The 24513-nt window shown below is 42.7% G+C and overlaps 1 protein-coding gene across 1 annotated transcript in view; it reads left to right on the forward strand.

The window, feature by feature from the left end:
* Window positions 1–24288, forward strand: part of KCNB1 (potassium voltage-gated channel subfamily B member 1) — a 186556-nt gene extending 162268 nt beyond the window's left edge. The window contains exon 4 of the mRNA XM_044440317.1: window positions 21680–24288. Coding sequence (XP_044296252.1) covers window positions 21680–23710 — 2031 coding nt within the window. The 3' untranslated portion in view covers window positions 23711–24288. The remainder of the gene's footprint in view (window positions 1–21679) is intronic.
* Window positions 24289–24513: the final 225 nt, after the last annotated feature.

Genomic DNA, 24513 nt, shown 5'->3' on the forward strand with positions numbered 1-24513 from the left:
GGCTGGACAAGTTTACAAAGTTGTTGTGGTAGGAGTTGAGATGTATTAATCACAATCTTTAATCATTATTTACAAACTGCCTTTTTAACAAGTTTCCCAAAACAGTATACAAACTAACCACTGAGAACCAGCATGGTGCTGTGATCGGAGCATCCAGCCTAGGACTACAGAAATCTAAGTTCGAATCACCTTCCACCCATAAAATTTATTGGCTGGTTTTAAACCAGTTATCTCCTTCAGTACCCAATTATTCTCCCACTGAGCCCCTTCTCTAAGCAATGGGTCTGGCTTATCCCCACTGCTTATGCAACTATGATTTAATGCTTCCTAGAGGAAACCCAAAAACCAAAAGGAATGCTCATTTCTGGAAGAGGACGCATCAGCAGAGGCCCTTGGGGGAGCACTGTCAACCTGCCTCTTTCAAAAAATGAGCATGTCTGCTCTTTTTGGGGTTTCCCTTGAAGCACTAAATTGCTGTTGCACAAGCAGGGAAGGCTGTTCACATGACAGGATTGGGAGTGCGCAGAAGAATGCCTGTTGGACACTGGTCCTCTTTTCAGCCTGATGATAACATAGGAAACTGTCTTATTTTGAGTCAGAACTGCCCAACACTGACTGGCAGCAGCCCAGCTCAGTACTGCTCAACACTGACTGGCAGTAGCTCCATGGTTTCAAGGAGATATCCTTCCTAGTCAAACCTGAAAACTTTACTCTCAAGCAAACTCATGGAAAAGACCCCACACACACTGTAGAAAGGGTCAGAGGCTGCAATACTCCCAGGGGACCCTGTGACAACATAGCATCCAAGATCAAATGAGTGCTGGAAAATGCTAGAAAACCTAATGGGGAGATCTGCCCAGAGGAAGGGTGCTGTAGCTCTTTCAGCCACCAGGGAGCCAGGTGAGCACTCCAGGGTGGCTGGATTTGCCCCCCAGGCCTGGGATTTTGCATCCCTGGCCTAAAATTATGCAGTTATCTCAGATTTCAAGGGTAGAGATTTAAAAAGGTATTTAGAGAACCCCTGGTTTGATTTTGGGTTGGGAACTGCAGCTTTTTTCATGGTTAACAAACCATGGTTTGTTAGCACAACTGGGTTCACACAACACAACAGTCTACACAACACAACACAAGCATAACAATCAGTGTTTCAGAGAAAACCCAAACTCAAACCATAGCGTCTAGTGAGGGTTGTTGAGCTGCATGAACCCAGTTGGTTAGACTTACTTTTGAGTGAAAATACATAGGATTGTTCTGTAACTGAAATCTCCAGAAGTTATTTTGGAAAGATATAATAGAAACGTTTTGTCTAAGCCAAACATTGGTTAAACATCCTTTTGAGTAATGGGTTTAGAGTTTGACACCATGCTTGAAAAATAGACATGCAAACTGGGAGGAAAGTATTGGAAAATGCAATAAAGATTACAAGGATTTTGAAGACATGACCTATAATAAACAGCCCATAATAAATGACCCGGGAAAAGATAATACCTTTCAAATGTGCAAGAAGCAGCTGTAAACTTGAGAGGTTTTTCTAAACTACTGCCTGAACATAAGGTCAAATCTAATGGCTTAATATTTCAATCAGAAACTGTGGCTGAAAGAATGTTTGGACATAAGGATATGTGAAGACAGAAACTTAAAGAGAACTGAATAGGTTTGCATTATTGTTTCATGCTTTAAAAAGATATGTTAAACAATACATTAGGGATCGGTAACCAATGCCTTCCATATGGCTTAGACTACAGTGTCCACAAGCCCCAACCAGCATGGCCAGTGGTCACAGAGTTTGGAAATTGTATCCAAACCATTTGTGGGCACCAGGTTGCCTACAGCTTATTCTGGAGTTGCAATATTCCTTCCCAGGGGCTTACAGGTCATTTTGAATCTTACAAAGGAATCCAAATGACATGGGGAACTTTATGACTTCCAGCTGATTCTTCTCATAAAAGAGGTGGTTTTCTCCATTCTTTCAAATGGCACTGGAATCTGTGATCTACAATCCCAGTAGGATGAGGAATGGTGATTACTACACATACCAAGGAACTGGAAAATTGTACTCTGCATGTGCTCAGATGTGCATTCCTGCTAGAAAGATCCCAGAATATCCTGATGCCAGTAGCTCTTCATGCAGTTGTTATCCTGGATGTGGAGAACAGAGTCCTGTGCTAAGCCTTGAACTCAGGTTTAACCCCTGAGAAGAGTTGTAGTTCTGTATCCCACGGTCTCTGCTATAACCTATGAAGTTGAATTCTTGCATTTTATCTTCTTTGCACATTACAGCAAAGTTTTGAGTTGTCTCAAGACTGCAATTTGTTGGCAGCAGAGGGCCACATGACCAGTGATAAAATACAGGGGAAAAACAAAATTAAAATAAAGCATAATAAGCACAATAATGCAAAGAACAATACATGCCATGAAACAAAATGAAAATACGATATGAGAAATTACAATACAAGGGTTATAATACAAAGCAATCCATCAACAATTGATAAAATCTCTCCCCTGGCCCCAACAGCTTAGAATGAATGTTACAAAACAATGGAAGATATTTGGGCCATAACTAATGTCCATATACCTGAAAGAAGCATGTAACATTTCAACTGCTTCCAGACCTGAAGTAATTCTTCAGGAGGTACCACTATGCTTCCAATTATGTGAATGCACAAAGTTCATTATGACCTTGTACCTTGTGCTTTCTAGGAAATCTTTAAAAGCTATGGGCATCCTTTAAGGTGGAGTCTGGAGACTTGTAGGACTTCCTTTTCTCTTAGCATGCACGCTTTAACTGAAATCATGCAGTGATTTGGAAACAGAACTGCATTTTATGTAAGACACACATTCTGGGTGGGGTGGTAGTTCTTTTCAATGAAAGATGCAGAAAATACAAAAAAGTGTTTACTTCACCTTTGTTAGACAAGGTCATTACTATCCCTGCTTAACACAGAGGGACTATAGATAATTTCCTAGAGCCAGCCAGCAACTACATATGTTGTGATGGTTTAAATACTTTCCCCCAAAGCTTATATCCAGAGTCTGCCAGTCTCTCCTTTCTGCGGATACCCTTTGGACATTTTCCTGTTCCCACTTTTGAAACATCTTTCACAAATTGTGGAGATGTTTAGATGCTGCTGAATTACCACCTCCATTCAGTCTGAGAGTATCAACACTGTTTGTTTCTTGTATCTCTTGTTGCTTTGTTTCCTACCTTAAAAATCTACAAGTGTACACATTTGTTATTTGGTTTAAAGAAAGCACAGATATTTCTATACAATTTGAGGATTCTGGTATTTCTTTATCTTTACTGTCTGGAAGGTGGGTCTTTTTTATCCATGTTGATTAAAAAGATCCCTGTAAAAGGAGTATAAACCATCTATAGACTTTGCTAGTGATGGAAAGTCAAGTGAAGAGTTTGCACACATTGGAGAGAAGGACTGAAGCATCTGACAATGCTAATTAGAGATAATTCAATCTGATTGTACACAAAGCGTAATCCAGGAGCTGAACTCACATGAGTGGCTTTTCTATGACCTTGTACAGGCTTGTACAAACCGCTGAAGTGGGAAAAATGCTCTGACTCTCATCCTTCCAGACTGGTTGTTTGTATCAGGAGTGCCATGAAATCAGGATGGAAAAGCTGAACTGATTTCTGTCGTTAACTCTCAAGGCTGAATAATAGCATCGCCTTTTCCAAATGGAACATACGGAGCAATTCTAGGTTAGCCACTTATGCAAAAGATGGCCAAAAAGAGGAAATGCATCATATAAAAAGAGGACACCAATATGCATAAAATAGGCATCCATTAATTTATATGCATAGGTGCATATTTAGGAATAACAATGTAAATAGACACATAATACATCTTGTTTATAAGAGGTAAGCAGAGCTGTCAAGGACAGGGTACTCTGGAGGGCTTCCATTCACGGGGTCGCCCGAAGTCGGAGACAACTGACAGCACAGAAGAACAAAAACAATACATCTCCCTCTAGTTGGAAAGACAGACCAAGTGACCCGTGTGCCTGTGCAGTCTGAGCACATCATGAACCCTCCTCTGCATTATACATATTCAACCAGACTTGAACTGGACAGCCTTTCAAGTAGAAGACCCTTGTGAACAGAGCACTGTCCTCTGTGAGGCAGGACTTCGGGCCACACTAACAGTCCCATGGCCGAGATCCCCGGCAGGGATCTATTGAAAAGAGTCCCATGGACTTCTGTGCAATTTCCTCACTGTTTTACCCATCCCTTGCTCTGGCCCAGGTAACAGTGGTGATGGGGGGGGGGGGCAACTTCCACAGCCTGCCAGCTTACTGTCTGTGACGCAAATAAAGCAATGTTGGAAAAGAGGTTGGGGAACAAAAGCAGCTGGTGACAATGACAGCAAAAAAAGGAACTGACTGGGAGAGGGGGGCCCTTTCAGGGGCTTGGCCCAAAGGCCCTCAAAAACCTGGGCCCCGCAGAACTGTTCCTTCTCTTGCTAGGGTCCCATCTCCGGAGACAGAAAGGGCTTCCCCACTTTATGGCAGCTTTGCTCCGGGCTGTTTCTACTCAGCAAGTTCAAGATGGCCATGGCCTAATGCACTACTGCAATGAAGTTGTATTCTGCTTGTCCAAGAGGGAAGCTTTACAAGTAATTGACCTTGTCAACTTGCCATGCAGATCCCATTTCAGGTCTCTGTGCCAGGGGTACTAAACCTCTCTCTGCTCAAGGGTAGGAAACTTCAGCTTCTGGCTGGAAGCGGAATTCCAAGAAGTTCTCCAGAACCATATTCCAGAGGTGGAAAAGCGCAGTTTCCAAAGACTGAAGGCAAAAGAGTGAGGCCAGATTTCCTACATATTTTAGCTTAAGCACTCTGACTGCCAGCAACCAAATCTCTGCAAACTTTCAGGGTGCAATCTCACACAAGTTTAGAATGAAAAAGGCCAAAAACTCCAAACATGAGCAGTCTGTGGAATCCATTGAGAACAGCTGTTCTATTGTAAAATCTAGGGTTGGATTAAAATAAATTTGAATGCATTTGAGTGCACTGCATATTTTTGTGACATCCCTGTTACGGATTGGGACCCATATCTGTTTCTGGTGTTTTGCTCATTAAGATGCACAATAAGATTCTCCTTGTCATCTTCATGTTTTGAAAACTGTATGTTGCCAAATATCCTGGTAGTTTTGTTTTACAACAAGGGAGCTTCTTAATTTCAGTATTTTCAGAAAGGAGTGTGTATGTATAAAATATTTTCATTGTTATCAGCATTCAGCACTGGAAAATATGCTTCAAGGCTTGCTGGCTTGATAAGAAGCTTTCTAAATCATCAACTGCATATGTATTTCAATTTTTTGATCTTTTGCATACCCAGAGTACAGCATAAGAGTAGTCCTATTCATAAATTGCCAATTTGTAACAGCAGGAAACTCTAATTCAGAGAGACTCAGGCAAAAAGTGATTTGAACATTCCCTGTGTGGAAGTTGCAGGATAGAAGCAAATAGATCAGAGGCCATGACAGAGTGGCCAGATGTGCTACTTTACAGAGAACAGTCCTCCAGTTGAGGATCTGTGGTGGGATAAACCCCTCTTTGAAAGTGTCTCCTCTGCCTGAAGTTCTGCACAGTGCAAGATAAAGAACCATAAGACAGGCAAGCAGAGTCCCTGAAATTGCCTATCAACAGCCCCTGGACAGCACATTCAGCAAGCATGCAGGTTCCCCGGTTAGCCTTCCTCACTATGATGAGAGGCACCGCACTTCAGTTGACTTATTATATGAGAGCCAATGTGGTGCAGTGGTCAAACTGTTCAACAGGGACTTGGGAGAGCCCACCTGGCCGTGAATCTCACTAGATGCCTTTGGGTCAGTCACTCAGCAACCTGACAGAGTTGTTATAAAGATAAAATGAAAAAGAAGATTCAGTAAGCCACTTGGATTCCTTGAAAGAGGAATGAAAGCAGGCTAAATACATCATCATCATCATCGCTATTATTCATATAAAATAGCATGGGCAAATCATAAGCAGACTGGTGTCCATTTTTGTCCTCTCTTTTGGAAATATGTAAATAGCCAACCTACGCAGTGGATCCAGGATGCAAAGATTGCTGGAGAGTGAAGTTTAACTTGGGCTCATTTCCACACACACAGCATTGTGTTCCTTGGCAGGAGGCTCCGAGCTTCTCTTTCTGGATAGGCAGGAGGCGCTGACGTCTGCACAGGCAGACAAGGAGCTTGTTGATTTGCCGTTTTCCACCCTCACTCATGCCACAAGCCCTGTGTGCCCCTGTGCGCGCAGAACAGCCTTGCCACATGTGCTAGAAAGAAGACTGCTGAGTTAACGTGAATGTGCTTCCCAATCTGCTTAAAAAGGAAGAAACAATCCATAGTATTAGCTGTAGCACCTTGTGCAAGTCAATGAAAAAGAATAAATTGGTTTTGGACTGGAAAACATATTCCAGATTTAAAATGCTGCAGCGGAGCCAGCTGGTGCCAGGGGTTTGACTAGATGGCCTGGGAGGCCCCTTCTGTCTCACTCTGTTATTATGTTTCTATGAATATGCATGACCCAAGAACAGTGATCTTGTGTGCGACTAGGTCCCTGTACTGTGGACACCGACAAGTTGGTGACTGTCCAGGTTTCAGTGAAACCTCTTTCCTAGCCCTACCTGGAGATGGTGGGATTGAACCTGGGACCTTCTGCATGCAGAACAAGTGTTGTACCACTGAGCTACATGAATGGCAAGACCTTTCTGTCACTGGAGGCCTTGCAAGATCTCTGGATGAGGGCCACTGCATTGACTGACGAGAGCATTATCGATGGATGTTCAGTGCAGGGCTTAGTGATTGCCTGTCATCTTGTCCCCCAGAAGAATATATCAGATAACTTTAAAAATGCATTGTGGAAAGTGAATGATTTTTTTCAAGAATAAACTGCTGGAAAAGACTCAGCAGCATGAGTGCTGGGAATCAGCAGCGTTCAGAAGAAAGTGCTGACTCAGACCGCAATATTGGATAAAAGAGTGAATACGTTCTGTTCCTCTTCCCTGGCTTCTAAGCACTGCAGAGCTGTATTCCTAACTGATGGATGAAGGAATCAGGACCATGCCTGACACTGAGAGGAAGAGACCCATGCCTTGGCACCAGCTTCCCCTCCTGTGGCTCCTAAACCACAGGCTTGATGTTGTTGCTAATTTCTTACTATACAAGTGTGGTGTGTGTGTGCAGGGACGGGTGGGTAAGAATCTGTTGATCTTATTGGAATAACAGGTAATTATTGGGCTCCATAAATACATGAGCATTTTCTCTTAATATAATTGATACAACCGATGATACTCCACTATCCATCTTACATAACATAGCATTAAATGTCATCTCTCGTATGCATACTGCTCCTTGATTTTGGTGGGAATGGGCAAGATGCTCTTAGCAGGTGCTTCTCCTCCCATCCATTTCACACTTACTTTCCCTGGTCCCAGGGATCAGGGGCACAGCTATTAGACCCTGGACTCAATAGGCTCATGGGCACCCCCTTTGCAGATGCCTTTGTGCATTACTTCAGTTGAGAAGCACACATCTCACATATCTTTTCCTCCACCTCTCATCACAACTCCAAAGTTTACCACTGTTTTTCCTTGTATGTTAGAACACAGCAACAAAACAGTTTTCCAGCCTTGGTTAAAAGCAAATACTCTGTGCATGTGTCATTTTGTATTTTAAAGTATTCCCAGCATGACTACAGAAATGCAATTGACTTTCCTTTTGATGCCCTGATGCCTTCATCACCTTCTCCCTTCTGGGGGTGGGTGAGTCTTCTGTGTAGATATTTGGCCCATTTCTCCTACAAAAGAGTCTCCTGTGAACAGATTCTGGCTCAAATGAGAAGGAGGGGATAGAATCTGCAGCTAGGATGCCAAGGCTAACAGTGATAAGGCAGGTGGTAGCTGAGACCCACTAGCTTCATCACCATGGGAATGAAGAGGAGGGTAGATCACTAAACCCAGGGTCTGGGGTCATCTAAAAGGGTCAGCCCAGCTGAGAAATGTCTGGAGCTCCAAGCAGTTGGCAAGAAGAGCTACCTTAGAAGCATGTGTGAGGAAAGTGAGTTTGGAAGAGAGGAGGGCATTTGGTCCAGGATCAATTTCTTACCAAGAAGTCATGGCTCCTTGATAGCTCTTTCTGCTCTGATCAACTTCAGCAATACCCTTTACTTACACTCTTAAGACAATCTTACTGGCTTGCATTAATTTAATGAAGCTTTTAGTTGGAAAGCCATTGTCTTGATCAACTCAGAAAGAGGGGGAGACTGCAGCCTCAACACTCTGAGCTGAAGGGCCCTGGGTTTTCACTTAAGTTAAGTGTGGGAGCCCTGCTGAGGTGTTGCCCTCCCAGGAGTACTGGATGCTGCTGCTCCTGCATGGACAGCTGCCTTGTACCAGTCAGGTTATGGATTCAACTAGCCTGGCACTGTCCCCTCCTTGGGTCTCCCAACACGGAACCTGCGGGCACCAGGCTACCCCCAGGCACTTCCTTTAGCACTCCACAGACTCCCTGTCCCTCCTGATTTTTACTTTATTTCTTGAGATGGTTCTCATTGAAAATAACTAGCTGGGAGGAAATCCTTTCCAGCTTACTAGACCTTGCTGTGCATATTCTTAAGCCTCCTCGGGACATTACAGAGTTGATGCCATCTTCCTGAGGGTTTTTGGATAGGATGCTTTCGCATATGCATGGTGAGCAGACCAACAGGCAATTCTGCATTGCAAGTGTGTGTGTGAAAGCTGACTGAAGAGTCCATTCTGTTTTTGGCAGGTCAGACTAGAATTCTGGGAGATCAGAACTGCTGCAGTGCAGAATCCACCAAGATTTTCCCAAGCAGAACCCAGAAGGCTGGTTTCTTTCTAACTTTGCATCAGCCACATACTGCAGCAAAATGAACTAACTTCCAAGCTGTGTGCTGTTGAAATTGCTCTTATACAAGAGTTTGATACTTACATTTATGGAAGTTAATAAGCCAAGGAGTGAGGCTGCCACTTATGCATGACTAAAAAGGAGGAAATGCATCATCCCACAAAACACCAAAGTGCAGAACGTGTGACGTCCCCAGAGAGTTTTGACTGTTGGATGGTACAGAGATAATGATGGTGATGATGGTGATGATGTAGTCCTTACAATGTCTCTGGTAGCCATGTTCTTCCTTTTCTATTGATGATGCTTCCTCTTCTATAGACTCTTGTCCAAGCCAGTGAACCAGCTTGCAAAGTACATCACGGGTCATTTGTTTAACCCACAGTGAGCTGTGGCACCTGTGTATGCAATTCCTGAAGGGCTCAACTGGTGCTTATGGTCTGTCATCTGAAGCTGGTCCTTGTGGGTTTTTGAAGGTTCATGAATAACCTGGAACGGAGTCTCTGGGCTGCACAAGCAGTGTCCCTCTTCCTTAGCACCTCCAGTGGCCCAAACGGCTGCTGTACATGGCACAGAAAAGCGACACAGCCAGTGGCCTTGCAGGGCTCCAAACCCCATGCAACCTCCCTCCCTCTTTTGTGCCACCCGTAGCAGCCAATTGTGCCGTTGCACCTGGCACAGCAGAAGTAGCCAGTTGCACAGCCTTCATCCCACAAGCGTTCACGGGCTTCCTCGTGGCTTGGCTTGCTTTGCAAGACTGGACCAAGCATACAAGGAAGTCTGCAAATACGAGAGGGATGGGTTCCTCTAGGATTCATCCCAACCTTATTGTTGTCCAGCCAGTGTTTTGACCCACACCCCTCATGATTCCTCACCATTGACTAACATTGGCTAAGATTGATGGGAGTTGTAGCACAAAACACCTGGAGAACGACAATTTGCTTCCCTCTGGGGCAAGGAATTAGGGCCTCTGTCAGAATCCTGGTCCCTTCTGATGCTTCTTGTTTGCCCATATGCCTTGCTGATCTGTTCATTCATCCTTACAGTTCATGAATATTCCATCAGGAATAAATCTTTCAGCATGCCAAGCTTTGCAGTCCACTACCATATAAATTCCAGCTAAAATAAAATGCCACTGGACAGCAAAGAACTGTTTGTACTAATTAGCTATGCTGCAGACTAAATCCAAGGGATGTTTTTTCCCTTCCCCCTTTAATGAAAAATAGAGGCTTGTTGCCAACATTACAACAAGCTTGATTCTACAGCCACATTGCTGGGAGTGTGGCGAGTCAATACCATTCCTCCTGAGCACCTTTTAGCTGAAGATTGAGTGTGTCTGCATGCCAGTCATGTTTTCCTCCAGCGAGCTGTGGACCATCTCCACTTAGTGATTTGTAAACAGACATCTCTTCCATTCCAATATTATAAACAAATTGGATGCTTCAGCTGAAGTTTCCCAAGAAAAACAAGCTGTGAGCAATTATATTATTTTTGCTTTGATGGTGGAGTGTTGCTGCTGCTGCTGTTTTTGCGTTGTGAATATCACAAGCATACTGTTGCTGTTTTCTAACAATCTGGCAGCCTGATACCGCACCAGCAACTGTATTTCTCCTAGCAGCAAAAATAATTATAACTTTTAGCAGAAGTGATTGATAATGCTGCTGCTTTCCTCACTTTTTGATGGATGACAAAGACTCCCTCTAATTCGCAGTGATAACATGAGTTAGATTTCTTTGCCTGAACAATCCCTCTCTATTTGGGGAAAATATTTAATGATACCCATGCATATTCAGGAAAGGAAGGCTTCAGCAATCAAGGTAATAGTTTTTTGCTTAATTATTTCATGCTCTGTTGACACATTGCTGATTGCACTAAAGTAACCATTCAAAAGCCAGGAAATGCCACGTTTTGTTCTTGACAATGTTTTGTTAGAAAAACGGGCTGGGGGGCTGGGGGGGGGATGAAGTGCCTTGAGTGAGGTTCAACAAAGCAGCTGGTTCTAGCAAGCCTTTAGAGGTGTCATCTTTTGGTGTAAAAATGATAAAAGCAAAGAGCACCTCAGCATCAATTGCCTGCACAGCTGCTAAACGGTGCATGACCTTTAATATCTTGTTTTTTCTCCTCTTGAGATTGCAATTCAGACAAAAGTGAATTGCACTGTGGGTTCAGGGTTTTTCTTTCCAACTGAAAAAAAATCTCTGTTTTTCTGTAGCTTTTCACTGCTCTCTCCAAGTTCCATTTTTGGGAAAGTGTGCAAAAGAACCTAAAGCTGCTTTTTAAGATTGCAAGAACTGTACAGCTGGGGCAATTCTAAGACATGTCCAAACTTAGGGAGCTGTAAAATCCCTAAGCTATTCCGGACTTTCCACTTATGCATCTCAGCTGCTTAGTTCTGTTTAATGTCTGCAACTTGGGTCACGTATTACAATGAACAGCTGAAGTGCATTATGGAAGAGTCATGACTGTGCATGGTTTGCACAGTTGTGGGGGAGGGGGATTAAGAGTAAACAGGGATCAATGAAACATTTGGTTTTGCTTTTATAATATTGACCTTTTTTCAAGCATCAAAGTCCTGTTTTTGCCTCACTCTGTGAATTTGCTAAAATATCTGTATGAGAAGTCACATGCATTTCTGTGTGCACTTGTACTCACATGAAAATTCATGTGCTGTTTTCCCTAATGGCATATAAAATTGCGTAACTTTATATATAGATAGGAAAACTGCATTGCAGCATTATGATGAGTGCAAAAACCATAGGGTAAATAACCTTCTGGTTCACATATTTGTTTGGGAAGTGTGAATAACGTTGGTTTAGGGATGTGTGAGGAATCTCATAGAGTGATGAAAATCCAATGGGTTTTCTTGGCTTAGCCCTGCAAATTCCATTGTGTCAGCCTTAGGCTGGTACCAATTCACTTTGGTGAGAGTTCGACCAGTGAATTGGTCTGTGATTTATAATTTAAAAAAAAAAAAAAAGCAGAATTTTGTGCAAAATGTGGATCTCTGCTCCACAGTTTGTACAGATTTGCGCAGGATTTGTGTAAAGTGTGGCACAAAGGCTGATTTTTGCACAGATAAGACATTTAATAGCAGAAAATTCAAGGTGACCAAGGGAGAGTATGTTCATATGCCGTGAGAGAAGGATGCTTCCATCCTTTCTGTGTTAAATGCTACAGCAACAATAAAAATAGCAACAATTACTAATATCCAACAAGTTGGCACTAGAGATAGGTAATCCTCAGCTCTAAATCTGCACAAATTTGTCAAGCAATTTCTTCCAACTTTGCACACTTCTGGCCATTGGGTCAGAAATGGTTCAAAAAGCCACTGAGCTCAAACAGAATGAGTTTTCTATTACCACATATGAACATGTGAATCAAATTACCTTTGCTCCATCCCTTGTTAAGGGCCATTTGGCTGTATCTCAGTTCACCTGTGTCAGAAGATTCTCCATGTGAATACTACATGGTGTAGGTTTCTAGTTTCCACTGAGGAATTCTCGAAGCAGGATTGAGCTCTGTGACCCAGGCTCCCTATTTCAGCTCAAGAGAGAAGCTTCAACATTACTATCCACCAAGTCATGCATGAACACAATAGAAGTGGAGAAATGGACAAACTCATGCTTGCTCCAAATATTGTGCTTGGGGGCAGCACCTGCTAAGGAGAATCAGTTGGCAGTGGAAAGGGCTAAGGGGCTACTTTCCTCCTAGCTGGGGTATGTGAAAAATCTGCTTGTGGGTTGGAACCCATTGGATTCCCAGGGCTTCCCAGACTCCAGTCCACTTTGGTGTGGATGTGAGTCCGATTTCCTGATGAACATGCCCAGCACAGGACTCACCAGACATCAAGCCTCATATGAATGCTGCACAAGGGGCATCTCTTATCCAAGTCACATGCAGCAGCCTTTGTTTTTGCTGAGCATGATGTCGCACATACCACAAGAGAAGGTTCTCAGTTTTGCAACCTTCTTTCCGTGAGCATTCACAGACTTCCTCTTTCTTAGTTCATTCTTGAAGCAAGATCCAAGCATGACAGGAAGTCCACAAATGGTAGAGGGATGAATTCCATGGAGCTTTGTCACAATACAATTCTCCTTCATGGCTCCACAATAGTTTGATGCAGGCAAGGCACTGGCCTGATCCGCACAATCACAGATTGTTCATGAAAACAACAGTGGCTTGCTAACTACTGGGCATGAACCAGCCAGATTTGCAGAATCGCCTGTACCAGCATAGTTCTTTGTATAATCCGAACCAGGTGAAAATTACTTTTGGAGGTAGGTATGGGCTGTCCGCATGGGCTGTCCTAGGGTTGTAAGATGGTTTGCAAGGATATTGCAAATCCAGCTGACACCCAGCACAGAATGGGTGGCTCACAAGCCATGGTGGCTTGCTAACTACTCTGTGATGATGGGAACCAGTATATGCAACCCCACCTATTCTCATGACATCTGGTTCTGTCCTAATAGTCACTTCCAGGTGACATCGTAGGGAAACTTTTCTAAACCAGAAAAGAAGTGCTGCCTTTTTGTTTTCCTTTTCACATTATCAGTGTAGAACAAACTATTTGCTAGAGGCACCCCTCAGTAGGATGCCCACTCCTCAGAAATAGCACATGGACCATCAGAGCACTGATTGGCATATGTTTTCTTGTAAGTATAGATACCCATTTCAGATTATGGGTATAATTCAAATAGAATATAGCATTACCCCATGGTGTAGAAGACTATGCCCAGGTGCCCTGTGCCCATTCAGTCTGCTACCCAGGTTCTAAGTGTTTGGTGGGTAATGGGTCTTATGGTTCTTTATATAAACCAAAGGTGGCATCCCTTCCAATAGAGGATTGTGCTCTGAAAAAGTGGAGGCCCAGACAACCTACCAAGCATCTTAGTGTTTTAAAAAAAGTCGTGCATGTAAGACTTCAATGAACTTTATTCCCAAAGCTGAGCTGAAAGTATTTCTGGAAGTTCCAGGGATGGGTGGAAAATTTGCTCAATTTATTTATTTTTTAACCAGTTTACCCAATCTGCACCTCCTGGAACTGAAGACGTAAGCAGATGCAGCCAGGTATCCATATGTTTCTGAGCTTGTAAACAGTCTTCAAAAGAAGGAGAAAATGTGTTTTACAATGTATTGTCTGGGCAGAACAAAAAACTCTGCATATCTAAAATCTTTTGTCAATGACAGAATGCATCCATTAATGTGTCTGTTTGAAAAATGAACACCAAAATATGTAAGAGCTGTTTCTGGGGGGGGGGGGGGGGGCTTGGATGGGACTAGCATGAAACAGATGTGGAAGCAGAATTAGGACATCCATGGAAACAAACTGAAGCGATCTGCTTATCCGTGGCATTTCTTCTTGTTCTGTAATACAAATGTAAAACATACCTTTGCCAGAATATGCATTTACTTTCAAAATGGATCTCTCCTGCTTTCTATCTTATACTAATAATTTTCATTATAGTGTTTCCAATAGGCTCAGGGCACTAATGAAGCTAGGTGTGAAACTGGCTTTCATATAGAATTATTCAGGCAATTTTCCAGATTTGGTACATGATAAGATTATCAACAGGGAGTGGCCAATTTCTTGCATTCTTTCCTTTTATTGTTCCAAGGTGCTGACATCCCTTTGGTTCTATTTGACTTGAATTCTGTCAAGAGTTCTGAATTTTGGAATGCAATAATTGTACACACACCTCAAATTGTAGGCAGAAAATAAAGAAGTACACAGATACCATTCCAAGCATCTTACATTATAAAAGATATTTTAAAATATGTGTGCAGTTGCAGTATTATACAATTACATTACTTCACTATTATGCAATTGTTTGATTTTAATAGGGTTCCATTTTGATGGGAGAGTTCATTCCTTATGCAGGTCTGCTGCATTTTTCCTTGCTGCCTGGGGTGGGAAACAAATGGAAGTGGGATTCTTTTAAATATGTGCCTGAAACGAAGTAGAGACAAAAGTATCCCTTCTCATTCCCCCCCAACTTCAAGAAAAGTTTTTACTAGACAGGCACAGCAAGGGTAACAGGAATCCCTTTCACCCAGCATACAAAATTATGGAAATATATTTCTGTAACAATAATGAATCTTTCAGTTCTGTTTCAGTCAACATAAACATCACAGCAGAACCTTGAAACCCAGGCTGAAAACTAGCAAATGTCGATTCCGTGTCAGCATGCCTATATTATGATTGATGATCATAAGACCATATGGAGGGCCCCTTAGAAGTATCCTACTGTACCCAAAGTCTGCCCTCTGAGAAAAGCCACTTCATGATATCCAGGACTGGTGTCAAGTGTGCATGTATCAGTGTGTATGAATTTGGTGGAAGATTCTTCCACAAGCGTGGTAGACAGAAACACAATGGCCAGGTTTGTATGTCATGAGAAGCCATGGAGAATTTTTAGTGGTGTGGTCAAGCCATATATTTGCCTAAGGGGAGCAAGATCTTTTATTTTCAGTTTCTTTCCTAATTATGCCTAACATGGAGTTTGACTGCTGCCCATGGGTCAACATTTTCATTGAGCTACCCGCCACAAGCCCAAGATCCCTTTCTCAGTGAGCCACAGCTAGCTCTGATCCCACCAGCCAGTTGGGTTTTTGCCCCAACATGCATTATGTTTATTTCTTGTGCTTGTTTTGCACTTGTATCCTGCCAACTATCCCAACAGGGATCTTTACATTAGTTTACACTGAACTGCATTTGCCATTCTCAGGCCCCTTCTCCTAACTTGGAGAGAGCCCTTTGGAGCTCCTCACAGTCACCTCTAACCACCATAAATAGTTTGGTGTCATCAGCAAACTTGACCACTCCACCGCTTCCTCCTCATTCCAGATGGTTTATGAATAGGTTGAAAAGCATTGGTCCTAATACAAAACCCTGTGGGACCCCCAGTTACATCCCTCCATGGAGAAAATTACCAATTACGCTTGGGAAGGAGATGAGGGAGAACCTGCCTCAAAACCTCCACGGACCAAGCGGGAAGAGGCAGCCGAGATCCCCGGAATACAATGCAGTGTGCAAGGAATTTTTGCTCATGCGAGATTTTATTTATTTTTATTTATTTTTTATTTATTAGGGGAACTTCTATGCCGCCCCATTCGCCAAAGCCCCGGGGCGGCTCACAACCATAAATAAATAGAATCCTATAAAACAATATAAATTAAGTCGCCCTGGCCAAAGAATAAAATAAATAAATAATATTAACAATTAAAATAACGTTTGAATAAAAAGGTCTTCGCCTGGCGCCGAAAAACAAATAACGACGGTGCCAGGCGGACCTCTCTGGGGAGCGCATTCCATAGAGATGCTGGGATCAGTAGAATAGAATAGAATAGAATAGAATAGAATAGAATAGCAGGATCAGAAGGGACCAAGGAGGCCATCAGGTCTAACCCCTGCTGTTGCAGGACACCAAGTCACCCCATCCCACTCAGATGACCGATAGATAAGGGATTAGAGCAGGAAGGCAGAAACTGCATTGCAGTGGGAACCACGCAGCCATCGGACTGGTAACTTGAGGCAAAAATCTGCAAACAGCACCGCATTCCTTGCCATGATGTGTGAACCTGCCCAGTGAGAATGATAAAAAGCCACAGGTGCGTCTGACCCCTTGACATTGTGTGTTGGTTGTCCCTAAGTTACGAAGCACTAATAAATTATTAGGAGTCACAAAAATGCAATCACTTGCCTTGGTGGGAACAATTCAATGTGGGGAAAAGCAGTGCTGGAGGCAGCTGTTGCTTCTTCCTGGCATCTCGCCTGCATATAGAGAGGTTTACATTCCAAGACAGTAATACCGTTAAGGGCCAGTAGCTTTTGGCAGTGGCCCAGAGGAGTATCTGATGTTGAACGAGAAAATCTGTGCTGTTCTTGGGCAGGTGAATCATAACAGTCCTCCGTCAATCAAAAATTTAGTGGGAAAAGGCCCTGAGCACTGCATCACACGCCTAATGAGAGTGTGGGTTGGCAACTCAATGCAGATGCGGAACTAGCAGAGGGTGGCCGCATATTCATCGACAAATTGGAGGAAATACACCACCAAAAAGAGAGGGCAAAAGAGGACACAGGTTTGCATATGAGATTTACATCTATACATGCAAATTTAGAAAGAAATGGTATTATTTTAATAGAAATATGATTTTGAGTGGGGACACGACATGCTGTGCAGGAGTTAACTGTTGATGGGCAACTTGAGGGCATCACCCATTCCTTTTGATGGTCCTCAACCCAGGAACAAGACATTGTAAAGGAAATGCAGAAGAGTTCTGTCTCTTTGAGGAGCTGGGATCCTTCTCATGTTCAGCTTTCTGCATTTTGTGATGAGCTATGCTAGTTCCCCAAGCCAATTAGGTGTTTGTGACTGGACATTCGCAAAGCTAGGGGATGAAGCCTCTAGTAAGATATCGTGGTTGACCCTTGTAGTAGGCAGGGTAGTTGGGATGGGAGTTATCTATTCCAGCTTATGACCAAGTATTCTCAAAATTCTTGGACTACAGCCAGAAGAAGAGGGATAGTATGGGTGTCCCTGGGACTCCCCAATTCAGAATCCCAGTGCAGCCCATCTGGAAAAGTGCATTATATTCATGGCCATGAGGATATATTTGTCCCTGATTCTGGGAAGCTTCCTAGTGACTGAAAAGACAAATGTTTAATCATCTTTTTCTGTGCTTGCTTGCTGCAATTATCACATTGCAGTGTTCTGCTTTAATCTTCTGCTCTACTAATTTGCTTCTGTTTAATATAGTCTTTAGCCTTCCCTCTTTGGTGTGTTCATTGTGCTTTGAATCCCTAAAGAACCATTGCCTATTGGCAACACAAACATGGACTAGACAGTTCTTCCAACAGAGGATGGTCCTCTGGCAGTTCTTCCAATAGACGTGTGTCCGTGTGGACAAATTAGCACCCTACTGAACCAGTGTGGTGGCAGAAAGAAAGGTTAAGAAACTGAGTTGGGGTGAGGGAAACCAGATGGATTCCTGTGCTGGACCTTCTGTCTTCCTCTTCTGCATTCTCAGTTAAGTATTGAAAAAGCCTCTGACAGTGAATACCTTGAAAGCCATAGATGACGTGGGTCCAGTATACCCTAGGAACTAGTGCAGAGGCCCTCCTTGATGATTATCCTATGATGGAGGTACCATTAGCTGGAACAGGAAGAAGGGCCTGCTTGGTGGTTGCACCCATGTTCTGAAATACCTTGCCCCATGGGGTTTGTTTGCTCCTCCTCATTCTGTGCTTTCCAAGGGTTAGTGAAATCTTGCTCTGGCAAGCTTTGGTCTTGCCAGGCAGGTGGCATTTGATATGGTGTACCATCCCGTAAGGCTCTTTTGCTTGTACATTGTTTCATAATTTGATTCATTATAGGATTGCAATGTATTAATCACATTTGCCATTTTAGTTTCTGTGAGCAGCTTTGGAAGGAACTCTTTGAAATAAATGGCTAGATTTTTCGGTGAGGGTAAGAAAAAGTATGTGGTGATTCTACACAAATAGCAATCGTGGCTTTCTTTTTGAGACAAAGAGCAGCTCCAGGTATTAATATTGTAAAGATATGACTGAACGTGTGTGAAGCAATGCCCAAAAACTATTTCTTCATTTGTTTGTGCAGTGAAGATCTGTGCTAACAGCTGAATTGAAGCCTCAAAAGGAGAAAGATTATCTTTACCTGAAACATCAGTATAAAAGATGATATGAGATAGGCCATGATCTTTGTAAATGCAGCCTGATTGCGGAATACCAGATGTTGATTGTTAATTCATTGAAAGGTTTTGTCGTAGTTCTGCTTTTAAGTGAGACCACAACACACATCTATTTGTGACTGAAACTGGTGTTTTATACCAAAATGTTTCACATTTTACGTATCTGTGTATCTGTGTGTGAGAGAATGTATAAGATTTTAAAATAACTTCCATTTTAATCCATTTTAAAATAAACAATATATATTTTAAATGTATATCAAATGTCTAAACTGGATGTGCTAACCGAGAGTAATTTTGCTTGATGCTTTGGAGTACTACATTAGAAGCACTGCCTGCCTATCACGTTACTTGTTTGATTTGTGCCTCACCTTTCTTCCAAAATGGGTACTTAAGGTAACTGAAACACCAGGATGAAATCTCAAGAACGGGGCGGGGGGGGGGGGAATCACCTGGTGATCTAATCATGGGTCTTTAGTGCTTTAGTGCCTTGAGGACTTCCTTGTTTGTTTCAAGTATTTATTTATTTATTTGCTTTTATATACCATTCAGTAGTCATATACAGCTCCTACAACAGTTCACAGAAAAGCAGCACCATAAAATGTAGGCATTAATAATCACAACATCGTACAACAATTCCGCCAATTAAAACAATGCAATAAAAACAGTTGCAAAGGGGCTGTTGTACTAGCTGATGCAAAACAAGTTAAGGAAAACAGGAAAGATAGCAGAAATTAAATGGGTTGCAGAATTTGGCTTTTCTTGGGACAGATTTTTTTTAAGCAACGCAAACCATAGAAAGCAGTACACATTACCCAGAGGATCCATCACCAGGCCCAGATACAACATTTGTTTTACTACAAAGCGGGGTTTTAGCTTGCAACTTTTAAAAATGTGACATGGCTGTAGCACCAGGCTCCTTTATATAAATGGTGCCTAAAGGCAAGCATGACCTTTTAATTACCTTTTGATTATGTGAACCTTTCAAGGGTTCTCAGGGCTCAGGCTGAACCAAACTGGGGTTGTAAATGAGAAGCAAAGCAAAGCTGCCCTCCCTCTTTCCTGTTTCAGAGGTAGGGATGTGTGATTTCTGGAGGGCAGACTTACTGGAGTTCCCTTGCTCCCTTGTTGCCTTCTTCCATCATCTCCCACCTGCCTCTGTAAATGCCTAGTTCCAAGAGGCACCCTGGGTTAAAATGGCAGCCATCACCTAGTTGAAGATGGGCCAAGGGGAAAATAGCATCTGAGAAAGATTCCAGCTCAAAGGAGGTTCAGGTGAGAGGTGGCCCTTCAGGTACACTGGTCCCAAGCTATTTAGACTTCAGATATTAAAGCCAGCCCTTTCCTATTTACCTGAGAGCAGCCCAGAGGCCAATGCGATCATTTTAAAACTGGTTTGCTAGATTCCTTAGGATGGCTTCAATAGCAACCTGGCTTTTGACACAGTGAAAAACAGTCTCCAAAGGAAGCCCCCACCCCAGAGGGCACTACAAAGCCAGTGTCTTACCATGTCAGAAATGTAGGTTCAGCCTAGCCAGAAAACACACTGGCCGATTTTCAGCCAGTCATCCTCTCTCACTTACCTGTACAGAGGATGGTGATATAAAGGGAAACTCATATACCATCCCTGTGGACCCCTTGGAGGAGGGTTGAGATAAAATGCGATGAATAAATAATCCAAATAGGAAGTCACAGAGTATGGTTAGCTGTAATAAAGCATATGTGGTCAGGTAGCTAGAGATGTTAAAGCCTGGGGAAAAATCAGGAAAAAAACCGAAGTTTATCCCCATTTTGTTGTTTTTTTTTAATGTTGTTTTATTTTCTTTTAGGTCTTCACATCTCCTCAGGTAACTCAATGTGTTTCTAGGCAGTGTAATATGTTCTGATATGCCATGTGAAATCTTGCCAAGTACCACATTTTGGCACCTTGATACACTAGGAATATAATATGATTGGAATGATTGGCAGTTTCCACTGTGAAAGGAAAGTCTCCATTTCATCTTGTTCCCTTCTGTTTCTTGTCCAAGTAGGTAGATGTGCATGGCAGTACATGACCCTTGTAGTATCTACACTTGGTGAGAAAGGTGGTAAACATTCATAAGTGCAAAGAAGCAAACCAGTTCATAGTACCCAGAGCTTTCATAAGCCACAGCCTTTTTCTTCAGCTGCATAAAGTAGATTAGAAAATGGTGTGGAGTGGCAGGCTGAGGCACAGCTGAGGACAAACAAAGCATCAGGTCCAATCTTGATCATATAAATGACATGTATGAACATAGTCCATAATCCAAAGCACTAAACATGGAAACTTGACCGAACCCAGATTCATCTACATTTCTTTATTTTCATGTACCTTCATGGCAGAATTCAGAGGTCTTACTTAGAATAGATTTCTTTCTGGTTCTCATCATTAAGACAAAAACAAATGTCTTGTTGGCCTTCACTCTCAGTAAATAATTTTGGTATGGAAGTGAAGAACTCACAGACGAATGCTTTGAATGCCCATGTGGTTCAGGGTGGTGGGTGTGTTGGACGGGGACTCAAGAGTCTTGGATTCTAGTCCCCTCTTGCTCACAAAGCTCACTGGATGACTTTGGGCCAGCTACTGATTCCCAGCCTAACCAACCACACAGGTCTGTTGTGAGGATAAAATGGACAGCAGGAGAATTGTATAAGCTGCCTTGAGTTTTTACAAGTGAAAAGAGATGTATATAAATGTAATAAATGCATTAATGATATAGTGGTAGGAGAACGGCTCATTAATACCAACTAAATAATCCTTCCCTAAATCTGATGCCTAATCCTTCCCTAAATCTAGATATTTTGGACTGCAAGGCCAAGATCATTGGCCACGCTTGCTGAGGCTGGTAGAAGTTGAAGTCCCAAACATCTAGCGGACTCCCAAGTTGAAGAAGGCTGACCTAAGCATTGTAACAATGAAGCACTTTTCATTTCTTGTTTTCTGTGCAAGCTACGATCCTGAATGTGCAGTTTCTACACTGCTTTACTTACAAGTGAAGCCAATATGTGAGAAACAGTGCAACGAATTCCACTATTTCAAGGGTAATAACCACTTTCTCTTTTATTTTCAGATTTTGGCTATTATTTCCATCATGTTCATCGTCCTCTCAACGATTGCTTTGTCACTCAACACTCTTCCTGAGCTCCAAGGCACTGATGAATATGGACATCCGACAGATAACCCCCAATTAGCCCACGTGGAGGCTGTCTGCATCGCGTGGTTTACCATGGAATACCTCCTAAGATTCCTCTCCTCTCCTAAGAAATGGAAATTTTTCAAAGGTCCGCTGAACGCTATCGACTTGTTAGCCATCCTGCCCTACTACGTCACCATCTTCCTCACAGAATCAAACAAAAGTGTACTTCAGTTTCAGAACGTGCGGAGGGTTGTTCAAATATTTCGAATCATGAGGATCCTCCGAATTTTGAAGCTAGCCAGGCACTCCACTGGTTTGCAGTCCCTGGGATTTACTCTCAGGAGAAGCTACAATGAGCTTGGATTGCTCATATTGTTTTTGGCCATGGGCATCATGATCTTTTCCAGCTTGGTGTTTTTTGCAGAAAAAGATGAGGAGGACACCAAATTCAAGAGCATCCCAGCGTCCTTCTGGTGGGCAACAATAACTATGACAACAGTTGGCTATGGGGACATCTACCCCAAAACACTGCTAGGTAAAATCGTTGGTGGGTTGTGTTGTATTGCTGGCGTCTTAGTGATTGCACTCCCCATCCCCATCATTGTAAACAACTTTTCTGAGTTCTACAAGGAACAAAAGAGGCAGGAAAAAGCTATCAAGCGCAGAGAAGCCCTTGAAAGAGCAAAAAGAAATGGGAGCATCGTATCCATGAATATGAAGGATGCTTTTGCCAGGAGTATAGAACTGGTGGACATAGTTGTTGAAAAGAAGGGAGAAAATGCAGGGAAAAAGGATAAAGTTCAGGACAATCATTTATCCCCAAACAAGTGGAAATGGGCCAAGAGATCACTCTCTGAAACTAGCTCTAACAAATCCTTAGAGACAAAGGAACAAGGCTCACCAGAAAAGGCTCGGTCCTCTTCTAGTCCTCAACATCTGAATGTTCAACAGTTAGAAGACATGTACAACAAAATGGCAAAAGCTCAGTCCCAGCCAAACCTCAACATGAAGGAGTCAAGTCAACCCAGCAAGCAAAAAGAAGAGCTAGAAATGGAGGCCATTCCTGGCCCAATGGTCCCTTTGCTGACTACTCGAGCAGATGGAATCATCGACATGAGGAGCATGTCAAGCATTGACAGTTATATAAGCTGCGCTACAGAATTTCCAGACTCTGGGAGATATTCCCATAGCCCACTAACTAGACTGCCTAGCAAAGGAGGGAAAAATCTGCTTCAAGATCCATCTAAGCCAGAGGGAAGTGGAGCCAAATTCATGGAGATAAAACCAAATCTCGAGAGCAGCCATTGCTCTACCTTTTTCATAGAAAGTCCCAAGAGTTCCATAAAAGTCATGAATCCTCTGAAATTCAGATCCCTGAAGGTTAACTTTATGGAAGAGGATGCCATACGATCAGCAGCATCCAACGTCCTGAGAATTTATTCAGATCCCCTCAAGAACAGGGGAGCTACAGGTGCCACTACCGATAGTTCCGGGCACTCAGACCGATCTTTAATGAGTCCAGAAACCTCCATTTATACAACTGCAAGTGCTAGAACTCCCACAAAGTCACCAGAGAAACAGGCAGCCATAGTTTTTAACTTCCACGATGCTGGAATACATAAATATATTGATGCTGACACTGATGATGAAGGTCAGCTACTATACGACTCAAGCCCTCCAAAAGCCCCACCCGTAAACACAAGTCCCAAATACAGTCTTTCACACAGTGGCTATTTGCGGCAAAGGGATAGTGTTTATAGAACAGCGAAGAACCATTTAGAGACTGCTGCTATGCCATCTTCATCCAAGCTTATAGGGCAAAATTGCCTTTATTCCATGGAAAATATCACTGGAAGAACCCGTGGTGCCCAGGAAACTATCAAATTAGACAATCACATTTCACCCGAGGTTCACATATTGCCAGGTGGGGCAGGACACAGTAACACACACGATCAAAATATCTGACGTGTGCTCCCGAACTTTTGTTGAAAGCTGAAAAGGAATGCCTTTACACTCAACACACAAAGAAGAGCTTCTGCATGGCATGAACCTTTGACTGAAACAAGCCATCTGTTTTGTAAAAGCCAGGAGGATGCCCTGAAGGTGGGCTTGGGAATAAGACCTCCTCTGGATCCACTACAAAGTTGGCCGAGTTTTGCTACAGTCCTCACGTAAAACGAAGATTGTGCAGTTTGATCATAATTTGATCTCCTTGCAACTTCCTTAACTGAAGTCAGTGTGACCAGATAGTCCATCCTCTCCCTCTTTTCGCTGGACCTTTTTTATGGCAATGCCAGTATTTGATTTGCATTAATCCCATTAAAGGAGGCCAACGCAGCCCCAGTCAAATACTGGAACAAATTGGTAAATGTAATAGAGTTATCAGAAATGCAGCACTTTTTGTTTAGAGGCAACTGTTCCAAACATCCCCATCTATGCCTTTTTCTCCAGTGGATACAAGGTCTAAAGGTAACAGGGTGGGCTTCGGTAGGTTTACACTTAAGTTGAAAATTCAGTGAATTGAGAAATAAACTTTTTAATTCTCTGTGTGTGCTTAATACTTCAAGATTCATTGGGACCTGAAGTTTTGTGTTTTTTTTTTTAAAGCAGGGTGAGTTGCACCACTTGTTTCTAAATCCAAAACACTCCTTCAAAATTATATTTTACAACTGCATGTACCACTCTGCTCAAAGGAACACCAAATCTGAGATCAGGAAAGCAGTTAGGAAAATAGTTTTTCTACTTAAAATAGTGGGATGTGTGAAGGA

The sequence above is a fragment of the Varanus komodoensis genome, unplaced genomic scaffold, assembly GCF_004798865.1.
Source record: "Varanus komodoensis strain SLA01 unplaced genomic scaffold, ASM479886v1 scaffold37, whole genome shotgun sequence".
NCBI classification, from domain to species: Eukaryota; Metazoa; Chordata; class Lepidosauria; order Squamata; family Varanidae; genus Varanus; species Varanus komodoensis.